Source organism: Myripristis murdjan, chromosome 24 (genome assembly GCF_902150065.1).
Source record: "Myripristis murdjan chromosome 24, fMyrMur1.1, whole genome shotgun sequence".
Lineage (NCBI taxonomy): Eukaryota > Metazoa > Chordata > Actinopteri > Holocentriformes > Holocentridae > Myripristis > Myripristis murdjan.
In genome coordinates, this window is record NC_044003.1 from 10,314,377 (window position 1) to 10,331,054 (window position 16,678).

The following is a 16,678-nucleotide window of genomic DNA, read 5'->3' on the forward strand; positions in this document are numbered from 1 at the left end:
AAAGCTGCTTAATTAAACAAATCCTGATACACCCAGCTGTATGGACAGGGAGGTGTAGAGGCTGCACTTTTTTTTTTTTTTGTATAAAATTATCTAATATGGCACAAGTACCCTCCAGAGTTATTTATTTATTTTATATAAATCTGACAGTCTGCATTTTCTTCTGATCAGTAATGAGAACTAAAACATATTTTGGAATAGACCGATTCTTGTAATTTTTTTTTTTTTTTTTTTTTGTAAAGTGTCATGGTATCCAGTGGCATTTTAGTGGGCTGATTTCCATATTTTCAGGTCTGTTCAGCTCAAAATTCCACTGTTTTTGTTAATTTACCAATAGTTGTGTTGAATTGACTGAACAGGTTACAGAAATAATGTGCAGCTTATGTCCAGTGACTTTATTGTATAGTAGTCAGGTGTATTATAAATTATGCACCACTCAGTGTGAAAAACAAATAACACTCTCCCTACCCTACACAACACATTTTATGAGACAAGAATTTTATGAACCGAAACATTATGATTTATATTGACCACCATTTTATTCAAACCGTATTTCATTTGATTTGTACTCTTGACTTTTTTGGTTGTTCAGAAGCAGTGAAACTTATTATGGCAACATTTGAAGCATTTCTATCTTTAGTCTTCAATGCTCAGGACAAAAATAAAAACACAAGTTGCACAGTTAAGCATCTTCTTTTTTTTATTTAAGCATCAAGCTCATAGCACAGATATATTTAGCACATCTTGACCATCCAAAGAACAGCAAAAAGAAAGAATTAGAACAGCAAAGTTTTCCTTCAGTACATCCTGATACATCCTGCAACTGCACCCTCTCTCACTCAGGGGAGCCTTTTTTCACTTTCCCTTCCCATTAATCCTTTATAGAGATACTTATAGGAAAGGCAAGAGAAAAAAAAATAACACTACATGATACAATTAGCTTTGAAAAGGTCATCCCTAAACTTCACAAACTAGGTCGGACACTGGTTTTACAACAAAATGAACGTTTGGACAAAGGGAAAACAAAACAAAAAAAAAAAGATTGGTCCGCAGCAAAAATGCATTCCTTACAAAAATGTTTTGTAAAAATTGTATTTACCATTCAACTGCAAAAATGCACGAGTTTATAGTATAAAAATAAAACAAAACAGCAATGTTCCATACCAACAGGGCTACGCAGTACCCGCAGCGGTCAAGTCTAAAATATACTTAAATCCAAAAAACAGGTACCAAAAAATTCCTTAAGTACTTGTGAACAGCGCTAGTTCAAATTCCCTCAATGTTAAACTTCAAGGACCTATAACAATCACGGCAGATCACTTAAGTAATCTGAGAGAAAGGTAATTCATGTAAGGACATCAAATAGAGATTGGTCCTCAGGAAAATAATGAAACCACCCCAAAAAGCCACAACAGACATACTGGAGGGAAGCAATTCCAATTGTCAACTTCACTTTGAGTCCTTACTGACAATTATCTAGTGGTCCACATGCATGACAACTACTTTTTTTTTTTTCTTTTATACAGGAACTGAGTTTTCTCATGATGCTGCCTTAAGTGAACAGTGTGCTGTTATAGTTATAGGTGCTTTCCGAACCGCATTGAGATTTTGTTCCCAAAAATGGTTGGTGAGAGAACAGGTTTTAATCTTTTGCAGTGCTGAAAGCAGGTGCGAGACGGCTGTTTTCTGTCATCTCCAGTCGCATCAGCAAAATTCAAAACCAGTCTGCGTTCTCTGGCAGGAGAAGCATCATGAACACCACTGAACAGCCAGCGGAGAGGACAGACAGCCGTCTCGGGCCTTCAATCAAAACTCCCAGCAAGTCACAAAATCTGCCATCCGTCTTGTGAGGGAAGCAACACAAAGTTGACCTGCTTTCAGCACCGGGAGGGATTTGAAATAAAGATGAATCACAAATTAACCCAACCCCTTAAGGAAAGAGTCCCCGCCTGTCCAAGAAACATTATCAGGATGCGGCAGCTCCAACTACAGTTCAGCTGATAAAACAAGAGGAAGGTGAAGCACACAGACCTACTTACACAGGAGGAAGAGACGGCAGTACACTACACTGTCAAGCAATACAGCACTAGTAGTCACATGCACCATAGTGTCACAGGATTTTTTCCCCCTCACTGAACAAAGGGCATTGATGGTACTCCAAAAAAAAAAAAAAAAAAAAAAAAAAACTGCTAGGGAGTCACATTTTGGACCAATTCACTGCAAAAATGTCTGGGCACAATAAAATTAATAAAATGGCAGTTTATGCAACAGTTATGTGTGGAATGATCCGGGATCACCCTGGCATGCTCAGACTGGTGGGCCTCTATTGTGCGCTTACCGATTTCTGTATGGGAGGGAAAGAGAGAGAGAGGATGTATATTGTTTAGAAAAAGAAAAATGCTTTGCTGGGCAAGCGCTGCACTAAGCAAAGTGTCTGATTCATTATTTCCCATTCAGAGCCACATGGTGCAGCCAGGAGGGCCACTCTTGTCATGCATGGTTCTGGGGCCAGCTGACAGTCTGACTTTGTGCGGGGAGACCTGCCGGGACCTGGACAATGGCTGCCATGCTGGACGGCAGAGGGCATTGTCCTGACCTGCACCATTGCTGCATGGGGTGGGGGGGACGGGCTCTCTCCTCGAGTCGTACATTCAGCTAAAGCCCCATTCTCTAGAGACCTCTACATTCTAAAGATGGGACAGGGCAGTCCGCTTTACCTGGCTGCTCTACATTCAGTTTGTGCCTAAACGTTTTCCATTTAACCAATTGAATGCCTAAATTTAGAGTGCTAACATGACTGGGGATTTTCAAAGACCCAGAGGCTTCCTGTAGATACAGCACGCTGTACAGAAAAAAGAAGCCCAAGTAAAAAGTGCACAATCACCCGATCACACGCTGAAGAAACTGTGGCAGGCCTGAAATGATTTGTGAAAACTGTTGCCCAGGAATACAGCTTAAAAAGCGTACTTATTTGGGGAGGCATTGCAGGGCTAAATGATTGTCAAGGTCGAAAAGCTGAATGAGCAGGGGTGCTGGGACCCAATTATAGCACAGCTTCAAAGCCCAGCAGAGCAGGTACTCCTCTGGCTTCAATGCATTTTACACCAATGAGCAACTCATAATGAAAAAAAAACAAAACAAAACAAAAAACTTATGATTAAGCCGCAATCCTTTTGTCTACTAGTGCAACATTAAACAGTTAGTAGGACATTCATTTCATGGGAAATCATGAAATGTGTGACAATAAGACAACGATTATGATGGCCAAAAGCGTACTACTGCTTTTAAGAATACATTCATTTAGACTCGAGACAAAAGGTTGGCCTTTTTTTCGTACCACGATTGAGCTTATCTATAAATGATGAGGTTTTTAAAGTGCACCCATAAATCAGAAATTATTTGAATATACCAATTAGCATCTTGGAAAGCAAATTAGTCAAACGGCAGTGACTGGTTGGGGTGAGGTGGGTCAAATTTGGTAAGGTCAAAGAAGAGGCAGACCCATCTGAGCATGTCAGGGCCCTGGCCTAGTGAGCGCGAAAGCCTTGTCTGTGGGGAATGAGGGGGGACACCTGCAGGAAAGGACCGTTGTACTGGGCACGGGTGGACAGCCTCAAACAGAGCGTGTTTAATTCCTCTACATGCACTTCAAGATCACAGCAAGAGTGAGCTAGAATATCTAAACAGAGAAAAGAGCTTTCATGCAAGAGTTCTAAGTCATAGGTACAACAATGCATACAATTCAAACTGGAGGTTAAACTACGGCACGTGGCCTCTTCAGTGCCAAGAGAGCCTGAACAACAACAGCGGAGGAGGAGGGAGGACAAGCTCGTAAGTGGAGGGTGAAGACGGCCACGGCGAGGAAGCCCCGGGCGGCCGCCTTTCTTTTTACGCCTCTTCTTCATCCTCAACCCTCAGCTCTGCTGGTTCTGCTGGTGATTCTTGGCGTAGCTTGTAAAGACAAAATTGTAATCATTGAATTGGGCCAACTGGCGGTCGAGACGTTTGTAGCCCTCAAGTTTCTGGGCAGAAGAAAAGACACTGCGACATTTGGAACTCTGCAGGGGAAAAAAAATAAAACAGGGAAACGATACCTCAGTTGGCTGATACTTCCTTATTCAACTGTTTAGAATGAAAACATGTTCGAATTATGAACATACCTGATTCACAAAAAGTGTAGTCACAAATTTTCCTGGCTTGAAGACGTCCACCACCTTCCTGACCAAATCATCGTAGGACGTCTGGGAGAGATTGGTTTCGAAGCTGACGTAGGAGAATTCTGGCTCTGGAGTGATGTGGATCGTCCAGTAAGTTCCCTGGAGAACAGAGCGGGTAGAGCCATTTTATTATTTTTCTTCAGGTGGGACAAAGCCAGTCAAGGAAAGGCATGACGGAGGCTCACTTACGTCAGTCTTCATTCCATTCATCGAGTATCCACAAGGGTTGAACATTGTGGCATCAATCACAGAACCTGGTATCAGGTCACGAATTCCACTCATCTAAAAGAAAAGATCAAACATCATCAATGATTATGTCATTAATGAAACATCAATGATTATGATGCAAATTAGAGGGTGAAACAGGAGTGAAACTGTCTTCCTGTTTGCCCACTTTTATTTATATTTAATTTTATTTTATATTTCTTCCTGCCCCATCCCGCTCCCATGACTTTTGCCATTGCTAATCCCGTCATGTTAACCACTGATCTCTTTAAAAGCTTGAGTATTTTCTGTTTGCAATTTCAGGACTTCTACCCAAACAAACTTTAGGCTTATGTGAAGAGGATGATACTGAGGAAACAGGTGGAGGTGGGGTGGGGTATATAAAAGTGTTTTACATGTAAATAATATAAGCATAGAAATGTTTGCACTCTCAGCTTCAGGCTTGATTAGGTGTTTGTCCTGCCCATGGTCTGTTTGCCAAAATGTTGACTACTGTTTTCACAATGTCAGTGTAAATATATTTTGTATCTGATGAGCCTCTTTGTGGACTTTTCCCACTCGGCTTGATGTTTCCATCCCAATCCTGACATCATAATGGAACAACCCTCCTGATCCTGCAGGATTATCGATCCAATGTCAGCCTCTAATGTAAAGAGGCTGTATAATAATTGACTGTTTATAATGTGATATATTGGACTGAAAACGCACACTGAAATTTTCAGTCTAACGTTTCAGATACAGGACTGTACAGTATGTGCCAGCCAAGCATGGCTTTCACTTGCATTGTCTGTCAATAGAAAGGTTTATTTATGTTCATTGTGTTTTCCCAGACAGTGCAGTAAAACACATCAGACAGTGTTAGATCTGATGGTTTTAGAGAAAAAAAAAAGGTGTTTTAATTTACTCAAGAACATGTAACGTAATGGCACACATGGATTGTGTATTGAAGCCTGTGGTGGGAAATGAACATCCACCACATGCAGATGATTTTGAGCAGCAGCTGGTTAATTTGTTAGATCCAGCCACTGTGGTGAGTTTTGCCCTATTTTTTTGTGGAGGGGACATTCAGTTAGTAAACATTCTGCAAAGCATGCTGCCTCCGTGATGTTTATGCACTCCTAAACCTTTTTTTTTTCTTCCCATAACCACTAGGCAATGCACTGAGCAACATAGTTTCAAATGGTTTTGATATGTGACACTGCTGGGGAGGAAAACATTAAATGGGCCACCACACAGCCCACTCCATCAGTTTAGCACGTCTACCCTGAGGCTAAATAAGAGTATGAAACTGGAAACAGAATGCAGCGACATTTTGTTGCTGCTAAAAGGCCAGTGGACAGATACCAAGAGAAGTGTGTTGCAGCAGGCTAAAGTAGACACAAACTAAACTGAAATAAAAACAAAAAGACAACAAAATAACAGGCCATTACAGTGATAAATGGCAGCGTGACAAGAAAGAGAACATGCAATCAATCATATTTAGCCTTTAACACTGATAATGGCTGTTGTAGCTGATAGAATTTAGGATCTAGTAGACAATCAAAAACGTTATTTCCCCACTGTGTTTGAGTCCGCTCTGAGCTTAAGATTTGAACGATATGGGTTGTTTTTAAACCATACCTATTCTGATATTTAGAAGAAATAGAAAATGACTACATAAACAGTGTCAATAAAAAAATTTGAGTAAATCTCTTTTTAAATGATATGACCAAATACTACAAATACAAAATACAAAAGATGATATACCGTCAAACAATATTAAAATTTTCTCACTCTCATTCACATCAGAAAGGGAAGATATTGACACGTCAACATCCAGTATTACAGAAAAAGGAAGACAGAGGCCTGATATATCTGTAAACCGATAAACTGGTGTAACCCTACTCTTGCTCAAGGGCACCTTGACAGCCGAGAAAGGGGAGTGTATCTACAGCATGCCATCACAACTACACCCAGATTTTCTAAGCCAACTCTTCTCTAACCATTATGTTCACGCTGGCGCAACACTTGAAGGTTATGCAACATGAAGGGACAAATGAATGAATGTAAGATTGACTTTGCTGCTTACACGAGTGACATCATTTGCAGAAACACCATCTTTCATGTAGAACTGGTCCATGATCGCTGGATCAAGGTCACTCATCAGAACTTCCAGCGTCTGATCCGCATGCTTGTTCTCCCAGTACTCTGGTAAGTCCAGGGTAAACAGGTACCTGGGGGGCAACACGGACAATTCATGCATGATGCATTGATACAGTTGCACTCCTCAGAAGGAGAAATACCAAAAATAAATAAGTAAACAAACAAATAACAAAATGCAAATTGCAATTATTTGGACAGATATTATGATATTTTAGTGGGAATGGTAATATTTGCATTTCATTTTCACTGAAAATAAATAAATACATAATAGAAATGATTGTGATTTTTGCTGAGGTCTCTACCAAACAAGCATGTCTCCTTACATCTGAAGAATATGATTTATTGGCGCGGGCATCTCTGTAGCACTATAGTGCTTCATTTTTAAAGTTAAGATGTGACACATTTTATTAAAAATTCTGGCAATATGATCTGGTGTAACATTGGCTGATCGATTGGTGCACCCCTTAAGTGACAGGACCATGGGGGCAGAGGGGGCAATCACCCCAGGGCCCACGCTGAGTGGGCCCTCACCCTAAAGAGCTACTTTTTCATCATAGCCTTTTTTCTCCAATGATGAGGTACTTAAGATTAAAAAACGCTCTTAACACTATAAAACATGGCAAATGGATGTATGGTTTGATGTAATTACATCCTGGATGTGGAATGTTTTTGCTTGTTTTATCAAGCTGCAGTACGCATGAATGTGTCATGCTGTCACATCATCAGGTTAACAATCGAGATTTTTTTGTTATTTTAAAAATCGAGCAAGGAGGCAATATGGAGAGAAAATACAGACAATATAGACAGAAAATAGACTGTAAGAAAAGTTAAACTGCATCCTGTGCTCCTCTAACATCTTACTTCTGGTTTTGCTTGTCCTTTGACGTCTTGTATTGTTGTACACTGCCATGTCTACTTTATGTTTGAGTTATTCCCGTGTAAGAAAGACGTGGTACTAAGACAGTGCACCTGGCCTGTCGCTGTTCATCGTTGGTGGTTCTGAACCGGTCGTCAATCGATGCACGTGTAGCGCCGCGTGCAGTCCTCTGTGCTGAAACATTTGAATACAACTGGAAACCTGTTTTCTTTGAACAAGGCTGTCTGACAAAGTGGCTTCACTGTACGTTGTCTGAGACATAGATTTGCTTGGCTCAGTAAGTGACAATTTGTATTTATGGATAGGACATGATCTATCAGCTATTTTACAGTTGTGAAATTTTTAAAATGACTTCATCAGAAGGGACCTGTGAGAATGATCCCTGCCTCTGTAAGTCTAGCTCTGCCCAGGTACACCTGACCCAACATAGCCTCAGTAGTAACAAACAAAGCACGCATATACAAATCTTAGATCTAGGTGATAACATGAAATGTGGGGGGGGGGGGGGGGGGTGTGGGGGGGGGGGGGGGGGGGTGTGGGGTGTGGGGGGGGGGGGGGGGGGGGGGTCTGCACTCTAGAGCCAGGCCAACTGTGCAGATTATTTTTCACATTTCATGACCCACCACGACCTTCCATAGCCTTTTTCAAGAGGTGCAGTGACTTAAATAATTATAAATGAAAGAGCTAAAGCATCAAATCACTCAAGGATAGTGAACACCGTTTATTCCACTCAATTAAAATTATGTATAAATCACTAACGTGGCTCAAATACTGAGATTACTGAGAATATGCAGATTACTCTTGACCCAAAAAACATTTTCATGTGCAAAATTATCATGATTATTATTGTTTTCACATTTTACTTTTACTCAACATACTTGTGAAATACTGAGTAGTTTTAAAACAGAAGGCCTCATCTGACAATTACGCAAATTAAACATGAAAAGGTCGTCCTGTTTTAGGTGGACTGCTCATCACCAGTCTGTATATGCAGCCTGTGACAAGGGGTCGCAAGTAGGCACTGGTTTGTTTTAAGAGGTCACGAGTCAGAAAGATTGAGAACCACTGCTCGAGTCACAGTAGGTAACTTTTGCTGGGGATTTTACTTCGGGTAAAAGAAGAAGAAAACTCTTGCGATCCCTCTGGGGTAAAATTTGTGGAGTTTTCAATACTGACTGGATGAGTATCACATCCAAAGAACAGGTTTAACCTGTGCAGAAAAATGGTATCTTACCAGCAGTCAGAGTTCAAACGTCCCATACAGTAGGCTGCTCCATCTGGAAGAGGGAAAATAAGGGTGTTCATTGTCAGGTGTTATCATAGCTCTCACATGCATGACTCAAATATTCTATTGTGTGTAGCATGTGCTGATTGCACAATGCATCTGTCTCAGCTTGTTTAGTCATACAAAACTCTATACTCTGTAAAATGTACACCATTGATGGATCTAAGATGATTATCTCGTCCTCATTTCTAAGATGTATTTTTGCAGTCCTGTATGTAGATTATCATAGCATTTTGATATAAAGAAGGGAAAATAAAAAGTGCTAAGATTTCATGCTTGTAACATACTTGGGAAAATCTGGCTGAGAAATTCCACTTCCTCTTGGAAGTTTCGATGAGGGAACTCTTGATGGGTTGGCTTCATGAAGTTCTTGCGAGAGTAGAAGAAATTCTGCACAAATGAGGCATAAAAATGTGTGGTTAGCTGGTGCTATGATCACAATTTAACTCACACTGGCTTAATGTCACCGCTGGCATCAGAAATCTGAAGAAATAAAACTGTTTGTATCTGAGTGTTTACATGTGCACGTTGTAGTATGTAATTCCAAAGTGTCTCTAACCTCAATGGCATCGAAGCCGCTGTATTCCCTGGCGAGCTCCAGCAGAGGCACCAGTGCTTGCAGTAAGAGGGTGGTTCCACATGTCTTCAAAATGAAACGTCTCTTGGAGACAAACATGCTACTCTCACTGTGGAGGGAGAAGCCACAAGGAAGATGTAAACAAGTGCTCAAAGATCCCTCATTTACATGCCACTGTATAATTTACCAAGCCTCTAAAGTGCTAACTGATAATTCCCTCGAAGGGAGAGAGCAGACAGTCACTCGATGCCCTTTCCAGTTCCTTGTGCCTCTAATTCTTCAAGTGTACACTAACAGTCAGGCATTATAAACAGCTTAGTAAAGTCTGTCTCAAACCAAAGTACGCTTTAAAAACATGGAAAAAGGTTTGAAGGCTTGCTGTGGCATATAGTGCTCCCTTTGTTGTTCCACTGACCAAACGCAGAGTTAAATCTAAGGCTAGGTCAAATTCATTAGCAGCTCACCGAGCAACAACTGAGATTTTGTTAGCATTTGGTGAGGTGAAATACCAGATACATCTACAAATGTAAACGTTTGTCAAAGACATTCTAAAGTGGCCAAAAATAAAGCATCCCTAAACCTCCCTGAGTGTCAAAGATTAATGTTTCTGTAAGGGAGAAAAAACCTTTGAGAAACACTTATTTAAACACAGTGTGTGGATGAGACATGCATTTTTTTGCCCAGAAATGGAGGCCATGGTTACAAACATTGAGGCTTATCCAACACATAAAGTCTTACACATACAAACAGAGAGCCTGTGGCATTCTCTGCCTCCTGCTATGCCAAAACTAATAAGGCCTCGCTGCTCTGCCATCTTGTACACAAGCCTGAGATATCCAGCTGAGAGTCACACACAGCAGGCTAAACAACTTTCCAACTGTAAATGTACTGAATGACAGAGATGTTTCCATGGTAACAGACACTGATAGAGCTGATGGAGCAGGGATGCACCCCCGCCCTCCGTACACACACACACACACACACCCCTGCAAACTAAAAGCTGTCACGACCCAAAAATACAGTGGAAACACTTGACTGATACATGATACTGTGATGACACAAAGTGAGGTTTGTCTGCCCATTTTGTTGTTTTAATTCTTGGAAACTTTAACATCAGAATTCATCGTCTTCTACAATCACCATCAGCTATGGTCTCAAATCTTCAGGCTCTTGTGTATTGTGAAGATTTAACATCAGCTCGTTGATAGAGCTGAATAGGCTTGGCCAATACTATAATTTTTTGTTTTTCGATACATTCATATTGAGATATGGCACAACTGTGTGCCATTTTAAGGAATATTATTTGACAATTTTAAGTTTTACATTATCTTGATTTTTAACATTAACATATGAATTGCATACAAGTCATTTTGTGGTATAATAAAAAAAAAACCCTCACTGATTTCAAGCATATTGCCCAGATCTATTCCAGAAGCTGGGTTTCCTTGAACTCTGTGTCTTATTGTTTCCATTTACTACACCTATTTTTTGTGGCTATAGGCTGCTTATAAGACGGTCATCTCAGAACTGATGTTTAGTCTGCTGTGATAGCAAGTTACTTTTTAAGTACGTCTGGAGAGCGACATTATCAAAATGCCTACAACTGTAAATGTATCTTGAGACAAGACCCAGTTAATGTATGGAGTAGGACAGCGGCCAAAGCCCTGTGATGACCAGTAAAGTTATCAAGCAGCTACAGTGCAAGTAATGACAAGCTGATTACAGGTGACCGTTGTCTAATCCCATCTCCTAATCAGTCTGGAAAACAGGGAAGGCATAAATAAACACACAGCACTCACCTGAGTATATAAGCTTCCTGCTTGTCAGTCTTTGTCACACTTATGATCAAACAATGCACATTCTCCAGAAGTTTGTCCCACTCAAACCTAAAAAAAAAAAAAAAAAAAAAAAAAAAAAAAAAAAAAAAAAAGGCAACATTTAGCATTTTGGTATTTTGTTTTGTTTTTTATTATCATGACTATGTGCCTTTTGTAACTCAAACCCACAAACAGGGTTACATAATCAAAAACAGAACAGTTCTGGCTTACATACAAAACACTCACAAACACACACACACAAAACTTATCAAGCAACAGCAACATAGACACTGCCAGTAGTATTCGGTGAAGCTGGTCTATTTATGACTAAATTGTTTTGAGCATGTTTCCCAAACAATAAAGTAAACACATTCCTCTGAATAGTAAAACCCTGGAAGGAAAGCTGCAGCAGGGTTCCAATATCTGTAACAAGAGTGTGTGCATGCTAGAAAAAAAAAGACATTTTACTCTAATGTTTCTCTTGACAAATTTACACTGAAAAACAATCTGCACCTGACAGGGAAGAAAGTGCTTATACATATAACAAATAGTAATGAATATATATAATAAACTGCATAATGCATTGGCTTTTACACACAAAGGAATGGTCCAGGCACATTTTGAGGAAGGCACTTTGACTTCGCAGGAAAGCTTCAGGATATTGTGAAATTTGCAGTACTAGTCTGGACTTGTGTGTTTCTGCTGCCTGATAAAGTGAGAGCCACAGGCTGGCGTAATGTAGATACGACAGCCCTCTGCTCAACAACAGGAAGGCTGCTTAACCCCCTCCCCGTCTCTGCCCCCCAACCCACTCGCCGCTCAAGGACAGCTGCAGTGTAAATGCAGCTGCGTCACGTTCCCACTACAACCTTGGAAGGGCAGCCAAAGCGAGTAAGAGAGCGCATGCGGAGCGTCCATTATGAAGCACAGCAGAGGCTGGTAGAGAAAGAGGGTGAAGAGCGCAGCGCTCAATGGGGAATTTACCAGTAGAGGATGGTGCACACTTTACCCCCTGTGAGATGGGACAGGACTGCATGAATTAGCCGTCCCTTCTGATGCTCGGCATTTCAAAACCTTTTGTGCGCTTTTGAACAGAAAATGTGCCTCGGAGCACCTGGTTAGAAACCGATGGCACCGAACATCCAGCCGGCAGAGAATGCACTTGTCAGAAAGCAGGTGTGCAAGGGCTTCAACTCCCTCATTAACCAGACACTGACAGCTGCTAAAGACATCCACTATGATGAATTTGCAGCCACAACAGTTTTTTAAGAGTACGAGAGCCTAACTTAATACAGGTTTTAATACTTTTCAGAGTTAATAGTTGACATGAGCGATTCACGAGGCTTCTGATACAAGACTGATCGGCCACAAAGTATTTCCAAGCTCACAAATGTGTGCTTGTGTCAAGACTGGTGAAGTGGAGGACAGATCAGAGCAATAAACCAATAAACTTTCAGAAATAACTCATGTGGCTAATAAAAAAATCATCGCTAGAAAGCCTTAGTTTGCTGAAGTAGTAGCCTATCCCAACTACAAAAAAGCCGTTTCCCTTCACTTTGTGGATGCCAAATGAATGTAACGAGATGAATCACTGCAACAAGCTTTACAACACAAGCTTACTTTGATAACATGCAGTTACCAATGTATGATTCATCCCGTTTCCTGGATGATATTAATGTAGCCATTGCAACATAACCAACTCTGTACCATAGGGAAACTGCCACTGGAGACCTGGGTGAGCTCACATTTCAGTGTGAAATGGACACCAGAGGCTATTTCTGGCCACCCAGCAGGCTCAAATTTTCCCAGGAAAGAATGGCTTCAAGGAAAGACCCAGGTTAGATTGCCAAATTAACAGAAAAGTGTTGCATACAGCCACGAGAGAGGGATAGAGGGTGAACAAAAATGGCTGAGCATGGTTTCTGCTTCATTTGACAAAACATGGCTAAGAGTGACAGGTAGAATTGGAGGGCAAGACACAGTGTGGTGTTGACAGACAATCAACAGGACAAACTCGCTATTTTGGAACTTAGGCTCTATTTACAGATTATCTGACATCATCCCCAGACGTAGAGACCAACATCTCACCAGTTGCTTCAGTACTGAGTCTGACAGTGATGCGAAACAGGTTCCCAGTGTGCTACAAAAGCAGTCGAGGGGGTGATCATAAATGCCTTTGAAAAACTAAGATAAATTTACTTTTCCGAAATGGGAAGCTTGGGGTATCCTACTTTATCTCACAAACCAAGCACTACCTTTCAAACTGTGAACTTCCGTGCTGTAGCGACACTCTGCCAAGGCTGCAGCCCATCATTATCAGGATCAATACTGAAGCGACTGTACTGAAGCCCTGTTAATCTGTAAATAGGGCCTACATTCCAAAATAGCGAACTTGCCCTTTAATGAGCCAGTTTTTCAAAATGTCAAAATACATGGCATGTGCATTCACGCTGGGAAGCAGATAGGTAGGGGCCATAGAGGCCACTTTCTTGACTGAGATGATCACTGGAGGCAGACAGTAAGCTGCTCATGAGCCGCGCCGAAAGCCAGCAGAGCAGACAGAGGTAATGTGAGTGAGATCCAGATTTGTGAATCAGATGCCCTTGTGGACTTATTTGGACATTGGCTGGTGTCCAGCAAGCCTGATCCACTGACAGTGTCTCTCTGAGCCGTTAATCTTCCCTCTGGCTGTAAATTAATGCCAGTCGTCATTCACTCAGCCAGCCACACACTCTCTTCTAAAACTGGCCTCTGTGATCTGGTTAATGAGGAAAACTCAGGCTTTCCCTTGTACCCGTAGATTTAGCCTTGAGCCTTGCCACAGTTAGGGAGAAAACTGCGACTAATTATCAACCCTCCTCCAACCACTGAGTAATGTTGAACTAATATGGTAGATAAAAGTGTCAGTCTCCAAAAAAACAGACTAAAAGATCAAACTTAGCTTCAGGCAAGACACTTTTTACAAGCAAAAAAGAGAATTCTGGGGGAGGGGAGAGGGCATTATTTTTCTACCACCTGTGTTCATCATAAATCTGTGGACAATTGAAAGCCTTGACACTGCACCCCCAGTTGCATTACTAGACTACACACACACACACACACACACACTTAAGGGGTTCCATCAGCAATTGCCAATCCATTCACACTTATTTATCTTTGCTCTGGGGTTGGTGCAGTAACAGATACATTTGGGAGGAAAAATGAGATACAGGCCTTTTGAGCATAGATATCTATTTCTTTAAATGCAGCAAATATAAAATTTATAGGGGAATTCAAGGCAACATGCCCCAACCAATCAGAGGAGCTGGGTGGAGAATGGGGGCATGGTTGAAAACGTGACTGAACCAACAAGTTGCCTACATGGTCAGCATGTAGGAAACTTTAAATTATATCTCGCATAATCTGATGAGGATGTGGTTGGCGCGTGGCGACGGAGCTGGATCTAATCTCTAAAAGCACCTTCGTCCATCAGCCCGGAGCCCTTACATCTCATCCTGTTATCTATCAGGACTCAGTGGGGCCCGATTTACTTACATTTCCCCTTCCCACTGCCATCAGTCGCAGCTAGACTTGAGTGTTTCTTTAGGTCTAAGGTTAGTCTAGTATTATATCTGCGCCCAAAGCAATAATAATGCGCTCAGGTGGGGAGCAAAACTCAACGTGTTGATTTTAAGTTGAGTATTTGAATGTAACACTTATTTTTGTCATGTGTCTTTCTGCCTCAGTGGCTCCGATGCTGCTTTAAGCGACATAACACGCGGTAACGAGCACATGTGGACATCTTGGGAAGGCCCTCGTCGGAGAATGACGCAGAAGAAAAAAAAACTTAGCTCACAACAAAACAAAACATGCACATTTCTGACTGGTTTCAAACCTTGTGAACGTATACAACAACAGGGACACCCAAACCAGCTAAGTGCAACATTCATTTTCTTATTACAAAACGACGTCTCCCTCTCTGGCGCGGCCGATAAAAAACGTGTGTGCGCAGATGAAAAAAAAAAAAAAAAATCAGACAAGCCCGCGTAATGTTAGCACTACAAATAGACTCCTACACGCAAAAAAGCAAGACTCATTCAACAACTGAGCCCCTTTTGGTGCAAAACATAGAAAGCTACAGCAAGTGGAGACATTTCTCTCCACGATGATGAGGGACGCTGTTTGCCCTGTCACTTGGCTGAGCTGTCACTATGGCTCGGACTGGCTAAAATTACGAGAAATGTGTGACTCAGCTAACTTGGCTAGCGTAATGTGGAAGGGATGGCCATTTTAGGGTAATGGAGTTAGCTAGCTAGTTTGAGCTACGTGTACTAGTAAGCTCCGGCAGCTAGACAGCAGAGGGCATTTCTGTCTACCTGTGGGATGAGTGAGTAAGAAAAGGAGGACTCTGACCCAGCAACTTCAAACAATTAGCTGGCATTACTCAACCTGAATGAATGAATGAATGAGTCACCGTGTGCCGGTGTGCATGGACGTTAACAGCTCAGACTGGGTGACAGGTCGCTACCTCACTCAAACGGCAACTTGACTGAGCAGGTAATACCCTGAAGGTGAATCCACGTTTGTAAAAGAAGCCTCTCCACATCCCAAAAACCCACAAACCTTGGGATGGTACGGAGGTCCCCGGTTCCTTTGGTCTCGTCCTGCCGGGAGAACCAAACCTCCAACAGCTTCTCGGTCCCCTCGAAGAAGTGTGCACTGTTCTCTTCCATCGTGAGACAACAGACACCGAACAGAAAATTCAAAACGTCGGTAACGTTTCTCGGCTTAATTATTTCCTTCCTCAATCAGTATAATTTATTTTAAGTACAGTCCTTTTGAGCAATCCAGGTGTTGATTTCTTGGTTTACCGTCTTCCCTTTTACAGAGAATACCGTTAGCGAGTGCTAGCTAATATCGCCGGCCATACTGTGTAGAGCGCTGAATGAGAGGGGCGCGGTGGTTTTATTCATCAGCCCGGATGACGTCATTCCCAGGCAAGCCAATCGTATCGCTTGGCTCCTGCTAGCGAAGACATGATTGCTTGAAACAGCTGCCAATCTCCGCTAGGGCTTTTCTCACGTGACAATACAATTTTACAGCCTCACATTTTTTGTACCATTACACACATTTATAGATATATACATCAGCCCCTTTTAAAACACATGGTAATAAAAACTCTTTAACATTTAAATTCAGATTCAGACATTTTATTAATATCAAAAGGAGTGATGCTCTTGCCATTACTGTATACCTCTGTAGGGATATTATGAAGCTGTTATAGCGATAATAAAAAATTAAACTCAGCTTAAACCTGCGATGGAGTCCCACATTATAGTTTGCTATGGGAACAACATCCTCCACAAGTGCATGCAAACAGCAGACGTGCATTTGTAATAAGCAGACGTTAATTTCACAGTCCACAGAGTTTCAGATTCACCTTTGCAGTTGAAGAGAATACCAGATTATTGCAGGATATCGTCGTATTATTGTACCAATTTGATAATCTACACGCAGCAGTCGAGAAACCGCGCCAAAAACAGGCAGCAAGCCTCAAGA

The 16,678-nt window shown here is 41.6% G+C and overlaps 1 protein-coding gene across 1 annotated transcript; it reads right to left on the minus strand.

Annotated features, from left to right (window-relative positions):
* Positions 1–677: 677 nt before the first annotated feature.
* Positions 678–16,043, minus strand: amd1 (adenosylmethionine decarboxylase 1). The gene is made up of 9 exons (XM_030047053.1): positions 15,743–16,043; positions 11,123–11,209; positions 9,306–9,432; positions 9,034–9,136; positions 8,696–8,738; positions 6,511–6,655; positions 4,407–4,499; positions 4,161–4,316; positions 678–4,058 (listed from the first exon to the last, which is right to left on the minus strand). The coding sequence occupies exons 1-9, from the start codon at positions 15,850–15,852 to the stop codon at positions 3,915–3,917; spliced, it is 1,008 nt and encodes a 335-aa protein (XP_029902913.1). The 5' UTR covers positions 15,853–16,043; the 3' UTR covers positions 678–3,914.
* Between the last annotated feature and the right edge of the window lie 635 nt (positions 16,044–16,678).

Coding starts and splice junctions, on each gene's coding strand:
- amd1 (XM_030047053.1), bottom strand. CDS start 15,852: ATGGAAGAGAACAGTGCACACTTCTTCGAGGGGACCGAGAAGCTGTTG. Junction 9,433..11,122: donor CAGGAAGCTTATATACTCAG/GTGAGTGCTGTG, acceptor CTCCCTCCACAG/TGAGAGTAGCATGTTTGTCT. Junction 9,137..9,305: donor GCGGCTTCGATGCCATTGAG/GTTAGAGACACT, acceptor TCATTTGTGCAG/AATTTCTTCTACTCTCGCAA.